This window comes from Topomyia yanbarensis, chromosome 2, assembly GCF_030247195.1.
Source record: "Topomyia yanbarensis strain Yona2022 chromosome 2, ASM3024719v1, whole genome shotgun sequence".
Classification (NCBI taxonomy): domain Eukaryota; kingdom Metazoa; phylum Arthropoda; class Insecta; order Diptera; family Culicidae; genus Topomyia; species Topomyia yanbarensis.
This window is the reverse complement of record NC_080671.1, coordinates 243098883-243120851: the sequence shown is the minus strand read 5'-3', so window position 1 is coordinate 243120851 and position 21969 is coordinate 243098883. Positions and strand designations below refer to the sequence as shown.

The following is a 21969-nucleotide window of genomic DNA, read 5'->3' as shown; positions in this document are numbered from 1 at the left end:
CACTAGAGAAGCACTTCGTTCGCGTTTTCGTCGAAAAATAAACCGCGAATATCGCGAAAAACACCGAAAAAACACTGTGTTTAATTCCCGAATGCGCGCTGTTTATACCGTACGGAACGGTGTTTCCAACTCAGATGAATAATAATAATAATTGTTTTTGTTGTTGTTGTTGTTTATTAACGACACTTTACACCTAAGGGTGCATTCGTGTTAGAAGAAAATTGGTTTCTATACTCGTATTAACATCTCATAATAATTTACAATTCAATATATTTATATTCGTTTGTACAAATTAGTTTCCTTGAGGAAGCTTAGCAGTTTGTCTTCGGTGCCCCCGTCGTTGCCTAGAGCCACTCGCAGGCTGGTCGAATCGATGTTGTGCATCCTTCTAGCATCGTCGTGTTTTCGGCACTGAAGAATTACATGACGAACATCTACGGTTACCCCGCAGCAGTCGCAAACTGGTGGGGTTTCTCTCTTCAGAAGGAAGTCGTGCGTCAATCGGGTATGCCCTATTCGCAACCGGGTGAGCACTCGTTGATCAGCTGAACTCTCGCGGTCAGTCCACTTTACCGTATCGAATTTTATTTCGCGAAGCTTCGCTTCAGTGGATGCAGACCATCGACGGTACCAGTGATTTCGGATAGCTGATTTTACCTGATTGTTGGCGTCTGCTCCCGGAATGGCTATTTGCAAAGGGGCATTACCCCTGGCTTCTCCTGCGAGGCGGTCTGCCTCTTCATTCCCGCGAATTCCAGCGTGTCCTGGAATCCAGCAGAGATTGATTGGACGATGTCGTATCATGGTTTCAATCTCCTGGATCCACGGATGCTGGGACGTGCCAGCTTCAATTGCTGATAAACAACTGGCTGAGTCTGTCATTATTAGCAGATCGTTGGAAGTGTAGTACGAAGTTACCGCTGTTTTAATTGCAAACGCCTCGGATGAGAACACATTGTGGCGGAAGACCAGTCGACTGCTGGAGATGTTCTCCAAACATTCCCGCGCCTACTGCGTCGTCGTCTTTCGATCCGTCAGTATACACAACCGTTGAGTTGCTGAAACGAGCATTCAGGAGTTCCTGAACGACAGGACGGACCACCTCAGAGGGATCTCCAGCATTCACACATCTTTTGATATCCCACACGACGTGGGGCTTGGGCTCATACCACTTTCGGTTGGCTAGTCGCGTTCGAGTACAAATATTTAGTAGGGGCATTCCGATCACCTCTTACAGTTCTTCGGAAGCTCGACGTACTAGTGGGAGATCCGCATTATCTCTGCTTTTTTCCAACAAACGGATGGACAATCGGGTTATGCTTTGGAGAACGAGGAGATCAAATGGTAAGGTGCCTGCTTCGAACATGATGGCTAAGATCGGACTTGTGACGAATGCACCAGATGCAAATCTTACCATCCTGTTGTAGGCGGGCGCGAGAGTTTTGGTGACGACATCTCCGCCCCGACTAACGAGTCCCGTCCCATACAATAGTCGCGAAGTGACAATGGCGGAGCCGATTTGTAGCAAGGAAGTTCGTTGACCACGTGGTAGCTTTGCTCCGATTATTTTCAGGATACGCAGCCTGGATTCACATGCCTTCTTCGTTAGCTTGCAATGCGCTTTGAAGTTCAGCGATCTGTCGAGAGTGATACCGATGGTTTTCAGTTGATTTTGTGACGGTATAGCTACTGTATCTATCCTGATGGATTGCGTGGGCTCACGGCGGGCATTCGGGCTACAGTAAAAGATGCTGGATTTGGTTGCTGATATCGTGAATCCAACACTTTTCGCCCATCTATGAACGGCTTTTACTGCTGACTGTAGTTTCCGATAGAGTGGTTGTTCTTTTTTGCCTCGCACTACAAGAAGGATGTCATCGGCGTACAACAGCACTGTCACGGTATTCGGAACCACCCGGAAGATAGGTTGGATTGCTACGAGGAATAGGGTAACTGAGAGCACAGAACCCTGTGGTACACCATTTTCCAGCGGCAGCTTGCGCGATAAATGCCCATCGACGTTTACCTGGAACGTTCGCTCTGAAAGAAAGCTAGTGAGCATGTTTATCATGTTTCTGCGTATCTGCCACTTTCGTAGTGTTCGCAGGATGCCGTATCTCCAAGTGGTGTCGTACGCCTTAGCCAAGTCAAGCGATGCTATCAGACAGTGTTCGTCACGGTCGGGTAATGACCTCTCCAACTCCGCAAAGTATGTGTCAGTACCCCGGCCGGATCTGAAGGCATGTTGACGAGTGTCTAGCCGCCCATTCGATTCAAGCTCGGTAGTTAACCGTCGATTCACCATCCGCTCGAATACCTTCGCCATACAGCTCATTAACGTGATCGGTCGGAAAGCAGATGGACCTGTGTCGCTCGAATTCGGCTTTGGGATTGGCACAATAATTCCAGTTCGCCAACAGGATGGAAATACGCCACTGCGCCAAACCCTGTTGAAAAGCTCCAATAAAGCAGTTCTCACCGACAATGGTAGTCGTTGTAGCATTGGATAGCCGACTGAATTCGGACCTGTAGAATTACTTCGTCCTCTGTCGAGCGCCCATACAAGCTCATTCAAAGTGAAGTCGGAGTTATAGATGCCGTCGGTCTCTGGTGAAAAGTTGAAACGGTTTCGTTCGGCCTTTTCCTTCTAAATTTGAAACGAAGGAGGGTAGCTGGATGTTGCCGATATTGCGCTGTAATGCTCTGCTAGTTCTTCAGCCACTTCTTCTGCATTATCCGTGTAGCCAGCTGAACGTTTAATGACGGCTGGGCGATGCTGACGTTTTCCTCTTAATGCGTTCACTGTCTGCCACATTTCCGATGCAGTGGAGCTTGGGGATATTTTCGCGACGAATTCCTCCCACGATCGTTGTTTGGCATCATGGATTGATTTTCTTGTTGCTGCCCGCGCTTCCTGAAAGCTTTTCAGTGCTTCAGGTTTTCGTGGGTCCTCCATTTCGATACGCTTCAGTGCTCTGAGTGCTTTTCTTCGACTTTTTATGGCTGCTTTTACCTCCGGACACCACCAAGGAACTGCCTTAGGTCCGACCTTTTTGCTGCTTATGGGTATTGCAGTGTTTGCTGCAGTGATCAAATGATCGACAAAACGGTCGATTGACATTTCGACGCCCGGTTGTATGGCGTTGGCGGTCAATCGCTCGTAAGCTGTCCAGTCCGCTTGGTCATAAATCCATTGTTGCCTTTTTGTTGGAACATGTGAGAACCCGGGGATGGAAACGGTTATGGGCAGGTGGTCACTGTTATAGGTATCTGGAAGCGTTCGCCAGGTTAATTTCGAGGCCACAGTAACGGAGCAGATTGACAGGTCGATAGCTGAAGTAGCACCGGTGGCTGGGTCGACTCGTGTATGCGACCCATTGTTAAGTATAACGAGGTGTTCTTCCAACGTTTTTTCTGCGATGAATTGACCTAGTGCGGACGATTTGTTGGATCGCCAGTATCTGTGATGAGCGTTGAAGTCACCTAGCACTAACATAGGACGTGGAAGCTGTTCGAGGAGGTCACATAGTTTTTCTTGGCACTGTTGGGTACTGGGAGGAATGTATATTGATACCACCGTCATTTGCTGTGGTAGTTGAACCCGAACTGCGATCGCTTGGATATCCTTATCGACGTCAATCCGCTCAAAGGGCACTCCATCCCGAATGGCCAGGCCCACTCCGTGTTGCCAGTGTCGACAGCTACCAGTCTGAAGCAACAGAGTATAGTTCTTGCCAATGAAGTCGGCTGGGATCACTCGATTGTCCACTTTGGTTTCCTGTAGTGCTATTAGGCTCGGTTCGTATTCAGTGATGAGTTGTTTAAGCTCGCTGACATTGGTTCGTAGTCCCCGAATGTTCCACTGAAGTGCGAAAGATCTACTATCTCGTCTGGCGGAAGTCGTTGACGAAGACGATGATAAAGACGAAATATACCTTCGATGTCCAGCTGGCACGTTGCGTTTGCTGATATCCACGGAACGATCGGTACTCTGGTACTGATTGTGATGTTGCGATGTATCTTCGCCGGCGGAAAGCCAGGAGGAGAATTGCGAGGACTGTATATCAGAGAGGTAGGGACAGTCCTCTTCCCCCCGGTCGGTCCCTTCATTATGAAGTGGGGAAGCTACTTTATTCTCTTCTTCCCCAAACCGGTTACTCGTTGGACTCGAACTGATTACATCTGCAATAGAGGAAGCCGCCGCAGTATGTGCGCGTAGATGAAGCGATATTGGACTGACCTGTGGGACGTCTAGCCCCACAGCCGCTGTCGAAACAACTACACGATTACTTCCAGAACTACCGACAGCGACCGGCACTGGGGAAAGACTTTGTGTAGTTTTAGTGGATTGCTTCTTCGACGATCGGGTTGCTGATTCGTTGTGGTATAGTCTTGTCGATGTGCCTTCTCCGGGTGAAAGCAGCGGTTGGTGCCAAGGTTCAGCAAGAACAGTGTTGCCAACCGGATCTGTAAAAACGTTTAGCGCAGCAGTATCTGTGAAAGGGTTAGCAGACTTGGAACTAACCTGAGATAGGTCCAGCCCCACAGTGCTAACCGCTGTCGTACAAACTACACTATCATGTTCAAAAACACCGACTGCGATCGGCACTGGGGAAGGACTTCGTGTAGTTTTCGTTGATTGCTGCTTCGACGCTAGAGTTGCTGAGCCAACGTGGAACATTCCTGTAGATATGCCTTCTCCAGGTGAAAGCAATGGTTGGTTCCAGAGATGTATGGGTACGGTGATGTTAGTCAACTCTGTAAAGGAATTTAGCGCAGCAGTATCCGTAATAGGTTTGGCAAAGTCAGAACTGACCTGTGGAGGGTCTAGCCCCGCAGTGCCAACCGCTGTCGTACAAACTACACTATCATGTTTAAAAACACCGACTGCAGTCGGCACTGGAGAAAGGCTTCGTGTAGTTTTGCTGATCTCCTTCGGTTCGTCGCTCGGGATTCTTTTGTTTACTGGTTCGCAAGTTGTAGTGGTGAAATCGGTGTTCCTGTCGGCCACAGAGGTGAATTCACTATCAACGGGTTGGGGTATGACGGCCCGGATAGTTCCTTCATCCTGCTGTGCTTGCGTTGGAAGGAGTACTACACATTCCTCTCTTCCAAAACCGATCTATCTCGTGGTCAGTATTCGTGCGTGGGTTGTCGTTGGTATCCAAACGTTGATGAAAATGAGAATTATCGAAGAGGCTGGCTAGGAGGCGTCTCGGTAATCTCAATTTCATCGTCTGAATATTCCATCGTTTCGTTGGTGGTAGTGGCAGCGGTTCTTTTTGGTGGTGGGCTTAAGTTATCCGGTGAGGTTGTCGTTGGTTTGCTGAACGGCGTGTGTTGTTTCTGTGGTCTTCCTCGTTTTGAATCCGTATTTATCGCTGGTGAACTATTCCTGGATCTCGTTACAGGCCCGATTGGTTGGCTCGTTTGCTTCTGTTCTTTGTTGTGTTGTGGTTTTTCTTGGCTGGCGGACTGTTGTTTCATCTGATGGATGTACGCCAACATTTGCTCGATTTTTTCGTCTTTTCGTTTGGTCTCCGCCAGAAGTATTGCGATCGTTTCGTCCTTCTTCTTCATTGCCAGTTCCAACTCTTTCAGCTTGCTAAGGATCTCATTCGGTTGTGCTGTGGCCTGAGCATAGCTGCCTTTACTTAGATGTTCCGCTCGTTTGCGTGCTTCCGAAAATGTTAGATTGTCGCGTACTTTTATTTTTATGACCTCCATTTCTTTTTTATAAACAGGACATTCGCGGCTAGTTGGTTGGTGATCGCCTTCACAATTCCGACAGTACGCCGTTTCTTTGCATTTATCTTCGCCGTGTTTATCTTTCGAGCAGTTACAACATCGCTGGGGACCAGGACATCGAACGCGTGTATGGCCGTAGTTAAAGCATCCATAACAAAGCATCGGGTTCGGGAAGTATGGGCGAGTAGGAACGTGAAGCAAACCGATCTTTATGTATTCCGGGTATGTGGTCTTGCAGAAGGTCAATATTAGCGCTGGCGTATTTACTCTATTCTCGGCTTCCTTTCGTGTAATTCGCTGTACACGAATCACTCCCTGGCTTATGATTTCCTGTAAAACATCCTTCTCTTCCATATGAATCAGATCGTAGCAGGAAATTACGCATCTGCTTACGTTCAGATTCGGATGGGCTTCAACCACTACTTCAGTGCCGTCAATGAGCTGGTTCATTTTCTGCAACTTAGCAACTTGGGCGGGGTTCCGAACTCGAAGGGTATACCGTGTCCCTTGAGCTTCGGTATTCGCACCTTCGATTGGACCACCAGCGGCAACCTCAACCGATTTTCCAATGATAAACGGGTTTCTTGGCAAAGGTACACCGTCTTTACCTGTCAGCTGCAGAAACGTCAATTCGCCGAATTTATTCGTCGGGTCCATATACTCCGGTAATCTTCTTTTGCTTGACCCTCCCGGGTCACCGCTACTAGCGGCCGCCATCTTGGATCACACCACCAGACGTTGGAAACTGCTATGTGGCACGGTCACCCGATACCAACCCCAAATGGACAAAAAAGGTAAAGAAAAGGAAAGATCTTTTGGGACACACTGTAGGTAAGCAGTGTCGCTACTGCTTGTTTTCCACTTCTACACAGCTAAGAGAAGCGAACTGAATGAATTTCGCCAAGAAAAAACGCACTTAATGGATTCCGCCTTTTTTATTGTTCCAACTTTTTTGGCACGCACTGTAACGTCCAAATTTTTCAATACGCACTGTATTATACTCAACTACCACCAAATAACAAGTCAAAAATTTTTTTCCAAATTTTCCAAAACTTTTCACGTTTTTTACGTCTTCAATAATATCTCCCGTTCAGGGCACCGTCACTCTCACGACTGGCATCTACAGCCACGTGGGTAGGCACAGCGATGGCTGTTTGTTTACCTATAGCACCGCGTGGGCAAAACTAAAAATTCACTTTTTTCAGCCGTTTCTTCACCGATTTACGTCAATCTTTCACTGTTCACCACTAGAGAACCACTTCACTCGTCTATTTGTCGTAAATTGGACCGCGGTTATCGCGAAAAACACGGTATTAAAATTTACGAATGCGCGTTGTATGTACCGTACGTTGTTGTTGTTGTTTATTAACGACACTTTACACCAAGGAAGGGTGCATTCGTGTCGGAAGAAAATATTTTACCTGTTAATTTTACAATGCAGTTATCAGTTATGCAGTTACAAATCAAAATATACATTTATAGCAATTTAAATAGGTTAGTTTCCTTAAGGAATTTTACTATACTCTCCTCATTTTTCCTGTCGTTGCGCAGAGCCGCTCGCAGACTAGTCGACTCAATGTCGTGCTTCCTTTTAACGTCGTCGTACTTTCTGCAGTGGAGGATCACATGGCGGACATCTACAACGATCCCACAGCAGTCGCACACTGGTGGTAAAGTTTTCTTTAGCAGAAAGTCGTGTGTTAGCCGGGTATGCCCTATTCGAAGCCGGGTAAGAACTCGCTGTTCGGCCGAATTCTCGCGGTCAGTCCACTTCACTGTGTCGAATTTAACTTCGCGAAGTTTTACTTCAGTGCTTGACGGCGTCTGCCCCCGGAACAGATATAGCTAATGGAGCAATGTTCCTCGCTTCTCCAGCGAGTCTGTCTGCCTCCTCGTTGCCACGGATGCCAGCGTGGAATCCAGCAAAGCTTGATTGAACGATTTCGTAGCAGGTTTTCAATTTCCTGGATCCACGGGTGCTGGGATGTGCCGGCTTCGATTGCCGATAAACAGCTGGCCGAATCGGACATTATTACTACGTCGCTGACCGTGTTGAATATTGTTAGCGCTGTTTTTATTGCGAATGCCTCTGACGAGAAGACACTGCATTGCTGTGGAAGACCAAGTGACTGTTGGAAGTGTTCTCCAAAAACTCCGGCGCCTACTGCGGTATCGTCTTTCGAGCCATCTGTGTAGACGATTGTTGAACGGCTGAGATGATTTGTCAGGAGCTCTTGAACAACTGGACGAACAATACCCGAGGGGTCTCCAGCTTTTACGCGCTTCTTGATTTCCCAAAGGATCTGGGGTGTGCGGTCGTACCACTTTCGATCAGATAGTCGCGTTCGGGTGTAGATGTTTGGGAGAGGAGTTCCGACTATTTCTGTCAAACGTTCGGAAGCTCGGCAAACCAGGGGAAGGTCAGCATTCTCCCTGCTGTTTCCCAACATTCTGATGGCTAATTGGGCTACAGTTTGGAGAATGAGAAGATCTAACGGTAGAGTACCTGCTTCAGCCATAATGGCTATGATCGGACTGGTGACGTATGCTCCAGATGCATATCTGATCATCTTGTTGTATGCGGGTGCCAGGGTTTTGATGACAGCATCTCCACCCCTACTAACGATTCCTATGCCATACAAAAGTCGCGAAGTAATAATTGCGGATCCAATTTGCAGTAAAGATGAGCGTTGACCACGGGGAAGTTTGGCACCGATTAGCTTCAGGATGCGCAGCCTAGATTCGCATGCCTTCTTCGTCAATTTACAGTGCGCTGCGAAGTTGAGTGATCGATCGAGGGTAACGACGAGAATTTTCAGGCGTGTTTCTGTCGGTATAGCAACTCGATCTATCGTGATTGCTTGACTGGGTGCACGACGGGCATTAGGGCTACAATAGAAGATGCTGGATTTTGTTGCAGATATAGTAAATCCAACACTTCTTGCCCATTCATGGACGGCTTTTACTGCTGACTGAAGCTTTCGATAAAGCGGCTGGTCTTTCTTCCCCCAAACTACGAGTAGGATATCGTCGGCGTACAACAAGATCTTCACAGTGTTCGGAACCACGCGAAAGATGGGTTGAATGGCCACGAGAAACAGCGTAACCGAGAGCACTGAGCCTTGTGGCACACCGTTTTCCAGCGGATGCGCGGGCGATAAGTAACCCTCTACATTAACCTGGAACGATCTCTCTGTCAGGAAGCTGTTCAACACGTTGATCATTCTACCGCGTATGTGCCATTTCTTTAGTGTTCGTAGTATGCCATACCTCCACGTGTTATCGTAAGCCTTGGACAAGTCAAGCGACGCTATCAGACAGTGCTCGTCACGGTCGGGTAATGACCTCTCAAACTCCGGAACTCGGAGATATCCTCGTGACGAATTCCTCCCACGATCGCTGTTTGGCATCATGGATCGACTTTCGTGCAGCTGCACGCGCCTCTTGGAAGTGTTTTAGTGCATCGGCTTTCCGTGGGTCTTCTGCTTGAATACGCCTTAGTGCTCTCAGTGTTTTTCTTCTCGTTTTGATGGCCGCTTTAACCTCCGGACACCACCACGGAACCGCTTTTGGACCGACTCTACCGGTTGTGCGGGGTATCGCAGTGTTTGCTGCTTTAATCAAACGGTCAACGAAACAGTCAATTGATATTTCGGCACCCGGTCGAATAGCGCTGGCGGTTCGACGTTCGTAAGTTGTCCAATCCGCTTGGTCGTAGATCCATTTCTGTCTTTTCGTTGCAGTATGTGACAGTCCGGGAGTGGAAACGAGAATTGGAAAATGGTCACTATTATGGGTGTCCGGGAGAGTTCGCCAAATAAATTTCGAGGCTACAGTTTCAGAACAGATAGAGAGGTCAATAGCTGAAGTGACACCGGTAGCTGGATCAATCCGGGTACGTGATCCGTCGTTGAGAATGACTAGTCTTTCCGACAATGTTTTCTCGGCGATAAAGTAGCCTAGTGCAGTAGATTTATTGGAACCCCAGTAGATATGGTGCGCGTTGAAGTCGCCCAGTACAAGCACCGGACGTGGGAGCTGCTCAAAGAATTCTCCCAGCTGCTCTTGACATTGTTGAGTACTGGGAGGGACGTAAATCGACACCACCGTCATTTGATGTGGCAGTTGTATCCGAACAGCGATTGCTTGAATATTGCCACCGACCTCAAGTCTCTCGAAGGGTACACCATCCCGAATGGCGAGCCCTACCCCTTGTTGCCAGTATCGGCGACTCCCAGTCTCAAGTAGTAGAGTGTAGTTGTTACCGACGAAATCTGCTGAGATCACTCAGTTGTCCAGCTTTGTTTCTTGTAACGCTATCAAGCTCGGCTCGTATTGGGCGATCAGCTGCTTAAGGTCACTGATATTGGAGCGCAGACCCCGAATGTTCCACTGCAGTGCGAAACTTTTGCTATTACGAGTGGTGATTGTCGCTGACGAAGACGATGTTGATGGCGAACGTCTACGAGATCGTATTGGCTCGCCGATAGGGTTCCTCGACGTGGTCGGTAGATCGGTGTTCTGGAGCTGCTGTTGTGATGTGCCTTCACCGGCGGAAAGCCAGGAGGAGAATTGCGAGGACTGTATATCCGGGAGGTAGGGACAGTCCTCTTCCCCCCGGTCGATCCCTTCGTGATGAAGTGGGGAAGCTACTTTCTTCTCTTCTTCCCCAAACCGGTTATTCGTTCGATGCGTGCTGGTCACATCTGTAACGGGATAAACCGCAACAGAATCCATTCGTGAGCGAGGTGGAATAGGACTGACCTGTGGGACGTCTAGCCCCACAGTGCCAGCCGCTGTCGAAACTGCTACACGATTACTTCCAGAATTGCCGACAGCGACCGGCACTGGGGAAAGACTTTGTGTAGTTTTCGTTGTTTGTTTCGACGCTACTGTTGTGTTGGCAGCTGTTCCATCCCGAAACGAATATCTCGATGGACCTTCTCCGGGCGACAGCGAGTGGTGATGTGGAAGGAGCGTGTCGTCGATGTTGTCAGTCAAACCTGGAAGAACATCAGAACAAGCAGTACCTGCAAGGGGATTGACAATTTCGGAACTGACCTGAGGAAGGTCCAGCCCCACAGTGCCAACCGCTGTCGTACAAACTACACTATTATGCTCACAAACACCGACTGCGGTCGGCACTGGGGATAGACTTTGTGTAGTTCTGCTGATCTCCTTCTGTTCGTCGATCGTGGGTTTTTGGTCTGCTGGTTTACAAGCTGTAGTGGTGAAATCGGTGTTCCTATCGGCCACAGAGGTGAATTCACTATCAACGGGTTGGGGTATGACGGCCCGGATAGTTCCTTCATCCTGCTGTGCTTGCGTTGGAAGGAGTACTACACTTTCCTCGCTTCCAAACCGATCTATCTCGTGGTCAGTATTCGTGCGTGGGTTGTCGTTGGTATCCAAACGTTGATGAAAATGAGAATCATCGAAGAGGCTGGCTAGGATGCGTCTCGGTAATCTCAATTTCATCGTCTGAATATTCCATAGTTTCGTTGGTGGTAGTGGCAGCGGTTCTTTTTGGTGGTGGGCTTAGGTTATCCGGTGAGGTTGTCGTTGGTTTGCTGAACGGGGTTTGTTGTTTCTGTGGTCCTTCTCGTTTTGAGTCCGCATTTATCACTGGTGAGTTGTTCCTGGATCGTGTTATTGGCCCGGCAGTCTGATTCGTTGGTTTTTGTTCTTTACTGTGCTGTGGTTTTTCTTGGCTGGCGGAATGTTGTTTGTTGTACGCCATCATTTGATCAATTTTCTCGTCCTTGCGTTTGTTCTCTGCCAGAAGCTTAACGATCTGCTCATCCTTCTTCTTCATTGTCTGCTCCAGTTCTTTCAATTTATTCAGGATCTCATTTGATTGCACTGCGGCCTGGGCGTAACTTCCTAGATTTTGCTGTTCAGCTCGTTTGCGCGCTTCCGGGAATGTCAAATTGTCGCGGATTTTTATTTTTATGACCTCTACTTCCTTTTTGTAATTTGGACATTGGCGGCTTGTTGGTTGGTGATCTCCTTTACAATTTAGACAAAACTGGGGTGCTCGACATTTTTCTTCGCTTTGATGTTCTCCAGAGCAGTTAGGACAACGTTGCGTGCCAGGACAGCGAACACGCGTATGGCCGTATTTAAAGCAACCATAGCAGAGCATCGGGTTTGGGAAGTACGGGCGAGTTGGGACGCGAAGCAAACCTGGGCTGGGTTCCGAACTCGAAGGGTATACCGTGTCCCTTGAGCTTCGGTATTCGCACCTTCAACTGGACCTCCAGCGGCAACCTCAACCGATTTCCCAATGATAAACGGGTTTCTTGGCAATGGTACACCGTCTTTACCTGTCAGCTGCAGGAATGTCAGTTCACCAAATTTTTCGTTGGGTCCATGTACTCTGGTAGTCTTCTCGTTCTCGACCCACCCGGATCACCGCTACTAGCGGCCGCCATATTGGATTACACCACCAGACGTTGGAAAATACTCTTTGGCACGGTCACCCGATACCACCCCCAAATAGACAAAAAGGCAAAAAAAGAAAGATCCTACCTTAATTACCCCCTCAACGTTGACGGTTTACAAGTGTTCCCACAATTTTGGGACACACTGTAGGTGCGCAGTGATGAATCTGCTCGCTTACTAGCTTCTACGCAGCCACTAGATAGTAATACGAGCAAGAAAAACGCACCTTGACGATTTTGATTTTTGTGCCGTTCCAACACTTTTGACACGCACTGTACCGTACTAATATTGATACACACTGTATTGGTATCTCAAATACCACTTCACTCAGCTATTTGTCAGCAACTAGACCGCGGATAGCGCGAAAAACACTGAAAAAACACTGTGTTTAATTCCCGTATGTGCGTTGTTGATACCGTACGGCACGGTATTTCCAACTCAGGATGTACCGTACGGAACGGTGTTTCCAACTCAGATGAATGAATAATAATAATAATAATAATAATAATAATAATAATAATAATAATAATAATAATAATAATAATAATAATAATAATAATAATAATAATAATAATAATAATAATAATAATAATAATAATAATAATAATAATAATAATAATAATTGTTGTTGTTGTTTATTAACGACACTTTACACCAAGAAGTGGTGCATTCGTGTCGAAAGAAAAATATTTAACCTGAAAAAATTTTCAATGCAGTTGTCAGTTATCATTTACAATTCAAAGTATAAAGTTATAACATTTTAAACAAGTTAGTTTCCCTGAGGAATTTTATCATACTCTCCTCATTTTTCCTGTCGTTGCGCAGAGCCGCTCGCAGACTAGTCGACTCGATGTCGTGCTTCCTTCTAACGTCGTCGTACTTTCTGCAGTGGAGGATCACATGGCGGACATCTACAACGATCCCACAGCAATCGCACACTGGTGGTGAAGTTTTCTTTAGCAGAAAGTCGTGTGTTAGCCGAGTATGCCCTATTCGAAGCCGGGTAAGAACTCGCTGTTCGGCCGAATTCTCGCGGTCAGTCCACTTCACTGTGTCGAATTTAACTTCACGAAGTTTTACTTCAGTGGACGCTGACCACCGACGGTACCATTGGTTTCGGATAGCTGTTTTTATATGCTTGACGGCGTCTGCCCCCGGAACAGATATAGCTAACGGAGCAATGTTCCTCGCTTCTCCAGCGAGTCTGTCTGCCTCCTCGTTGCCACGGATGCCAGCGTGACCTGGAATCCAGCAAAGCTTGATTGAACGATTTCGTAGCAGGTTTTCAATTTCCTGGATCCACGGGTGCTGGGATGTGCCGGCTTCGATTGCCGATAAACAGCTGGCCGAATCGGACATTATTACTAAGTCGCTGACCGTGTTGAATGTTGTTAGCGCTGTTTTTATTGCGAATGCCTCTGCCGAGAAGACACTGCATTGCTGTGGAAGACCAAGTGACTGTTGGAAGTGTTCTCCAAAAACTCCGGCGCCTACTGCGGTATCGTCTTTCGAGCCATCTGTGTAGACGATTGTTGAACGGCTGAGATGATTTGTCAGGAGCTCTTGAACAACTGGACGAACAATACCCGAGGGGTCTCCAGCTTTTACGCGCTTCTTGATTTCCCAAAGGATCTGGGGTGTGCGGTCGTACCACTTTCGATCAGATAGTCGCGTTCGGGTGTAGATGTTTGGGAGAGCAGTTCCGACTATTTCTGTCAAACGTTCGGAAGCTCGGCAAACCAGGGGAAGGTCAGCATTCTCCCTGCTGTTTCCCAACATTCTGATGGCTAATTGGGCTACAGTTTGGAGAATGAGAAGATCTAACGGTAGAGTACCTGCTTCAGCCATAATGGCTATGATCGGACTGGTGACGTATGCTCCAGATGCATATCTGATCATCTTGTTGTATGCGGGTGCCAGGGTTTTGATGACAGCATCTCCACCCCTACTAACGATTCCTATACCGTACAAAAGTCGCGAAGTAATAATTGCGGATCCAATTCGCAGTAAAGATGAGCGTTGACCACGGGGAAGTTTGGCACCGACCATCTTCAGGATGCGCAGCCTAGATTCGCATGCCTTCTTCGTCAATTTGCAGTGCGCTGCGAAGTTGAGTGATCGATCGAGGGTAACGCCGAGAATTTTCAGGCGTGTTTCTGTCGGTATAGCAACTCGATCTATCGTGATTGCTTGACTGGGTGCACGACGGGCATTAGGGCTACAATAGAAGGTGCTGGATTTTGTTGCAGATATCGTAAATCCAACACTTCTTGCCCATTCATGGACGGCTTTTACTGCTGACTGAAGCTTTCGATAAAGCGGCTGGTCTTTCTTCCCCCAAACTACGAGTAGGATGTCGTCGGCGTACAACAAGATCTTCACAGTGTTCGGAACCACGCGAAAGATGGGTTGAATGGCCACGAGAAACAGCGTAACCGAGAGCACTGAGCCTTGTGGCACACCGTTTTCCAGCGGATGCGCTGGCGATAAGTAACCCTCTACATTAACCTGGAACGATCTTTCTGTCAGGAAGCTGTTCAACACGTTGATCATTCTACCGCGTATGTGCCATTTCTTTAGTGTTCGTAGTATGCCATACCTCCACGTGGTATCGTAAGCCTTGGACAAGTCAAGCGACGCTATCAGACAGTGCTCGTCACGGTCGGGTAATGACCTCTCCAACTCCGCAAAATATGTGTCAGTGCCCCGACCGGACCTGAAGGCATGTTGTCGTTTGTCGAGATGCCCGTTCGCCTCTAGTTCGGTGGTCAGCCGTCGGTTGACTATTCGCTCGAAAACCTTCGCCATACAGCTCGTTAGGGTTATTGGACGGAATGCAGCTGGACCCGCGTCATTCGAGTTTGACTTTGGAATTGGTACGATGATTCCAGTTCGCCAACAGGGTGGAAACACGCCACTACGCCATATTCTATTGAATAGTTCCAACATGGCAGTTTTCACCGACAACGGCAGTCGCTGAAGCATTGGATAACCGATGCAGTCCGGGCCTGAAGAGCCACTTCGTCCTCTATCGAGTGCCCAAAGCAGCTCGTTCAGAGTGAAGTCTGTGTTGTAAGTATCGTCGGTATCTGGCGAGAAATTCACGCGGTTTCGTTCGGCCTTTTCCTTCTCTCTTTGGAACAATGGCGAGTAGCTGGAGGTGGCGGATCGTTCGCTGTAATGTTGTGCCAGTTCTTCAGCTACTTCTTCAGCCTTATCCGTGTAGCCGCTAGATCGCTTGATGACAGTTGGTCGATGCTGACGTTTCCCTCTCAACCTGTTCACTGTCTGCCACATCTCCGTCGCAGTGGAACTCGGAGATATCTTCGTGACGAATTCCTCCCATGATCGCTGTTTGGCATCATGGATCGACTTTCGTGCAGCTACACGCGCCTCTTGGAAGTGTTTTAGTGCATCGGCTTTCCGTGGGTCTTCTGCTTGAATACGCCTTAGTGCTCTCAGTGTTTTTCTTCTCGTTTTGATGGCCGCTTTAACCTCCGGACACCACCACGGAACCGCTTTTGGACCGACTCTACCGGTTGTGCGGGGTATCGCAGTGTTTGCTGCTTTAATCAAACGGTCAACGAAACAGTCAATTGATATTTCGGCACCCGGTCGAATAGCGCTGGCGGTTAGATGTTCGAAAGTTGTCCAATCCGCTTGGTCGTAGATCCATTTCTGTCTTTTCGTTGGAGTATGTGACAGTCCGGGAGTGGAAACGAGAATTGGAAAATGGTCACTATTATGGGTGTCCGGGAGAGTTCGCCAAATAAATTTCGAGGCTACAGTTTCAGAACAGATAGAGAGGTCAATAGCTGAAGTGACACCGGTAGCTGGATCAATCCGGGTATGTGATCCGTCGTTGAGAATGACTAGTCTTTCCGACAATGTTTTCTCGGCGATAAAGTAGCCTAGTGCAGTAGATTTATTGGAACCCCAGCAGATATGGTGCGCGTTGAAGTCGCCCAGTACAAGTACCGGACGTGGGAGCTGCTCAAAGAATTCTCCCAGCTGCTCTTGACATTGTTGAGTACTGGGAGGGACGTAGATCGACACCACCGTCATTTGATGTGGCAGTTGTATCCGAACAGCGATTGCTTGAATATTGCCACCGACCTCAAGTCTCTCGAAGGGTACACCATCCCGAATGGCGAGCCCTACCCCTTGTTGCCAGTATCGGCGACTCCCAGTCTCAAGTAGTAGAGTGTAGTTGTTACCGATGAAATCTGCTGAGATCACTCGGTTGTCCAGCTTTGTTTCTTGTAACGCTATCAAGCTCGGTTCGTATTGGGCGATCAGCTGCTTAAGGTCACTGATATTGCAGCGCAGACCCCGAATGTTCCACTGCAGTGCGAAACTTTTGCTGTTGCGAGTGGTGATTGTCGCTGACGACGACGATGTTGATGGCGAACGTCTACGAGATCGTATTGGCTCGCCGACAGGGTTCCTCGACGTGGTTGGGAGATCGGTGTTCTGGAACTGCTGTTGTGATGTGCCTTCACCGGCGGAAAGCCAGGAGGAGAATTGCGAGGACTGTATATCCGGGAGGTAGGGACAGTCCTCTTCCCCCCGGTCGATCCCTTCATGATGAAGTGGGGAAGCTACTTTCTTCTCTTCTTCCCCAAACCGGTTACTCGTTCGATTCGTGCTGTTCACATCTGTAACAGGATAAAACGCAACAGAATCCGTTCGTAAGCGAGGTGGAATAGGACTGACCTGTGGGACGTCTAGCCCCACAGTGCCAGCCGCTGTCGAAACTACTACACGATTACTTCCAGAATTGCCGACAGCGACCGGCACTGGGGAAAGACTTTGTGTAGTTTTCGATGTTTGCTTCGACGCTACTGTTGTGTTGGCAGCTGTTCCATCCCGAAACGAATATCTCGATGGACCTTCTCCGGGCGACAGCGTGTGGTGATGTGGAAGGAGCGTGTCGTCGATGTTGTCAGTCAAACCTGGAAGAACATCAGAACAAGCAGTACCTGCAAGGGGATTGACAATTTCGGAACTGACCTGAGGAAGGTCCAGCCCCACAGTGCCAACCGCTGTCGTACAAACTACACTATTATGCTCACGAACACCGACTGCGGTCGGCACTGGGGATAGACTTTGTGTAGTTCTGCTGATCTCCTTCTGTTCGTCGATCGTGGGTTTTTGGTCTGCTGGTTTACAAGCTGTAGTGGTGAAATCGGTGTTCCTATCGGCCACAGAGGTGAATTCACTATCAACGGGTTGGGGTATGACGGCCCGGATAGTTCCTTCATCCTGCTGTGCTTGCGTTGGAAGGAGTACTACACTTTCCTCTCTTCCAAACCGATCTATCTCGTGGTCAGTATTCGTGCGTGGGTTGTCGTTGGTATCCAAACGTTGATGAAAATGAGAATCATCGAAGAGGCTGGCTAGGATGCGTCTCGGTAATCTCAATTTCATCGTCTGAATATTCCATAGTTTCGTTGGTGGTAGTGGCAGCGGTTTTTTTTGGTGGTGGGCTTAGGTTATCCGGTGAGGTTGCCGTTGGTTTGCTGAACGGGGTTTGTTGTTTCTGTGGTCTTCCTCGTTTTGAGTCCGTATTTATCGCTGGTGAGTTGTTCCTGGATCGTGTTATTGGCCCGGCAGTCTGATTCGTTGGTTTTTGTTCTTTACTGTGCTGTGGTTTTTCTTGGCTGGCGGAATGTTGTTTGATGTACGCCATCATTTGCTCAATTTTCTCGTCCTTGCGTTTGTTCTCTGCCAGAAGCTTAACGATCTGCTCATCCTTCTTCTTCATTGTCTGCTCCAGTTCTTTCAATTTATTCAGGATCTCATTTGATTGCGCTGCAGCCTGGGCGTAACTTCCTAGATTTTGCTGTTCAGCTCGTTTGCGCGCTTCCGGGAATGTCAAATTGTCGCGGATTTTTATTTTTATAACCTCTACTTCCTTTTTGTAATTTGGACATTGGCGGCTTGTTGGTTGGTGATCTCCTTTACAATTTAGACAAAACTGGGGTGCTCGACATTTTTCTTCGCTTTGATGTTCTCCAGAGCAGTTAGGACAACGTTGCGGGCCAGGACAGCGAACACGCGTATGGCCGTATTTAAAGCAACCATAGCAGAGCATCGGGTTTGGGAAGTACGGGCGAGTTGGGACGCGAAGCAAACCGATCTTCATGTATTCCGGGTATGTGGTCTTGCAGAAAGTCAAGATGAGTGCTGGCGTATTCACTCTGTTTTCGGCTTCTTTACGTGTAATTCGCTGCACACGAATCACTCCCTGGCTTAGAATTTCTTGTAAGACTTCCTTTTCTTCCAAGTGAATCAGATCGTAGCAGGAAATTACGCATCTGCTTACGTTCAGATTCGGATGGGATTCAACCACAACATCAGTACCGTCCATGAGCTTGGTCATTTTCATAAGTTTGGCAACTTGGGCTGGGTTCCGAACTCGAAGGGTATACCGTGTCCCCTGAGCTTCGGTATTCGCACCTTCAATTGGACCTCCAGCGGCAACCTCAACCGATTTCCCAATGATAAACGGGTTTCTTGGCAATGGTACACCGTCTTTACCTGTCAGCTGCAGGAATGTCAGTTCACCAAATTTGTTCGTTGGGTCCATGTACTCTGGTAGTCTTCTCGTTCTCGACCCACCCGGATCACCGCTACTAGCGGCCGCCATCTTGGATTACACCACCAGACGTTGGAAAATACTCTTTGGCACGGTCACCCGATACCACCCCCAAATAGACAAAAAGGCAAAAAAAAGAAAGATCCTACCTTAATTGCCCCCTCAACGTCGACGGTTTACGAGTGTTCCCACAATTTTGGGACACACTGTAGGTGCGCAGTGATGAATCTGCTCGCTTACTAGCTTCTACGCAGCCACTAGATAGTAATACAAGCAAGAAAAACGCACTTTGACGATTTTGATTTTTGTGCCGTTCCAACACTTTTGACACGCACTGTACCGTACTAATATTGATACACACTGTATTGGTATCTCAAATACCACCAAATCCAACGTAAAAAAAAAATCAATATTTTTTAAAAACTTTTCACTTTTTTACGGCTTCAAAAATATCCCCCGTTCAGCACACCGTCACACACGCGACCGGCATCCACAGCGAGTGAATGACACGGGCCGGTCGGCCCAGTAGGTAGCACTGCGATGGCTGTTTATTTATGCCTTAGTACCGCGTGGGTAAAAACTAAAAACCACTTAATTTAGCCGTTTCTTCACCGATTTTCACAATTCTTTCAACTTTAATCACTGGAGAATCACTTCACTCAGCTATTTGTCAGCAACTAGACCGCGGATAGCGCGAAAAACACTGAAAAAACACTGTGTTTAATTCCCGTATGCGCGTTGTTGATACCGTACGGAACGGTGTTTCCAACTCAGATGAATAATAATAATAATAATAATAATAATAATAATAATAATAATAATAATAATAATAATAATAATAATAATAATAATAATAATAATAATAATAATAATAATAATAATAATAATAATAATAATAATAATAATAATAATAATAATAATAATAATAATAATAATAATAATAATAATAATAATAATAATAATAATAATAATAATAATAATAATAATAAGAATAATAATAATAATAATAATAATGTTGTTGTTGTTGTTGTTGTTGTTGTTGTTGTTGTTGTTGTTGTTGTTTATTAACGACACTTTACACCTAAGGGTGCATTCGTGTCGGAAGAAAATTGGTTTCTATACTCGTATTAACATCTCATAATAATTTACAATTCAGTATTTTTATATTCGTTTGTATAAATTAGTTTCCTTGAGGAAACTTAGCAGTTTGTCTTCGGTGTCCCCGTCGTTGCCTAGAGCCACTCGCAGGCTGGTCGAATCGATGTTGTGCATCCTTCTAGCATCGTCGTGTTTTCGGCACTGAAGAATTATATGACGTACATCTACGGTTACCCCGCAGCAGTCGCAAACTGGTGGGGTTTCTCTCTTCAGAAGGAAGTCGTGCGTCAATCGGGTATGCCCTATTCGCAACCGGGTGAGCACTCGTTGATCAGCCGAACTCTCGCGGTCAGTCCACTTTACCGTATCGAATTTTATTTCGCGAAGCTTCACTTCAGTGGATGCAGACCATCGACGGTACCAGTGATTTCGGATAGCTGATTTTGCCTGATTGTTGGCGTCTGCTCCCGGAATGGCTATTTGCAAAGGGGCATTACCCCTGGCTTCTCCTGCGAGGCGGTCTGCCTCTTCATTCCCGCGAATTCCAGCGTGTCCTGGAATCCAGCACAGATTGATTGGACGATGTCGTATCATGGTTTCAATCTCCTGGATCCACGGATGCTGGGACGTGCCAGCTTCAATTGCCGATAAACAACTGGCTGAGTCTGTCATTATTAGCAGATCGTTGGAAGTGTAGTACGAAGTTACCGCTGTTTTAATTGCAAACGCCTCGGCTGAGAACACGCTGCACTGTGGCGGAAGACCAGTCGACTGCTGGAGATGTTCTCCCAACATTCCCGCGCCTACTGCGTCGTCGTCTTTCGATCCGTCAGTATACACAACCGTTGAGTTGCTGAAGCGAGCATTCAGGAGCTCCTGAACGACAGGACGGACCACCTCAGAGGGATCTCCGGCATTCACACTTCTTTTGATATCCCACACGACGTGGGGCTTGGGCTCGTACCACTTTCGGGTGGCTAGTCGCGTTCGAGTACAAATATTTGGTAAGGGCATTCCGATCACCTCTGACAGTTCTTCGGAAGCTCGACGTACTAGTGGGAGATCCGCATTATCTCTGCTTTTTTCCAACAAACGGATGGACAATCGGGTTATGCTTTGGAGAACGAGGAGATCAAATGGTAAGGTGCCTGCTTCGGCCATGATGGCTAAGATCGGACTTGTAACGAATGCACCAGATGCAAATCTTACCATTCTGTTGTAGGGGGGCGCGAGAGTTTTGGTGACGACATCTCCGCCCCGACTAACGAGTCCCATCCCATACAATAGTCGCGAAGTGACTATGGCGGAGCCGATTTGTAACAAAGAAGTCCGTTGACCACGTGGTAGCTTTGCTCCGATCATTTTCAGGATACGCAGCCTGGATTCACATGCCTTCTTCGTTAGCTTGCAATGTGCTTTGAAGTTCAGCGATCTGTCGAGAGTGATACCGAGGGTTTTCAGTTGATTTTGTGATGGTATAGCTACTGTATCTATCCTGATGGATTGCGTGGGCTCACGGCGGGCATTCAGGCTACAGTAAAAGATGCTGGATTTTGTTGCTGATATCGTGAATCCAACACTTTTCGCCCATCTATGAACGGCTTTTACTGCTGACTGTAGTTTCCGATAGAGTGGTTGTTCTTTTTTGCCCCGCACTACAAGAAGGATGTCGTCGGCGTACAATAGCACTGTCACGGTATTCGGAACCACCCGGAAGATAGGTTGGATTGCTACGAGGAATAGGGTAACTGAGAGCACAGAACCCTGTGGTACACCATTTTCCAGCGGCAGCTTGCGCGATAAATGCCCATCGACGTTTACCTGGAACGTTCGCTCTGAAAGAAAGCTAGTGAGCATGTTTATCATGTTTCCGCGTATCTGCCACTTTCGTAATGTTCGCAGGATGCCGTATCTCCAAGTGGTGTCGTACGCCTTAGCCAAGTCAAGCGATGCTATCAGACAGTGCTCGTCACGGTCGGGTAATGTCCTCTCCAACTCCGCAAAATATGTGTCAGTACCTCGGCCGGATCTGAAGGCATGTTGTCGAGTGTCTAGCCGCCCGTTCGATTCAAGCTCGG

The 21969-nt window shown here is 47.6% G+C and overlaps 1 protein-coding gene across 1 annotated transcript; it reads right to left on the bottom strand.

Annotated features, from left to right (window-relative positions):
- Window positions 1–19954: 19954 nt before the first annotated feature.
- Window positions 19955–21757, bottom strand: LOC131680175 (uncharacterized). Its single transcript, XM_058960895.1, has one exon. The coding sequence runs from the start codon at window positions 21755–21757 to the stop codon at window positions 19955–19957; it is 1803 nt and encodes a 600-aa protein (XP_058816878.1).
- Window positions 21758–21969: the final 212 nt, after the last annotated feature.

Bases quoted from the DNA above. Each gene is read 5' to 3' on its own strand.
- LOC131680175 (XM_058960895.1), bottom strand. From the start codon at position 21,757: ATGATAAACATGCTCACTAGCTTTCTTTCAGAGCGAACGTTCCAGGTA.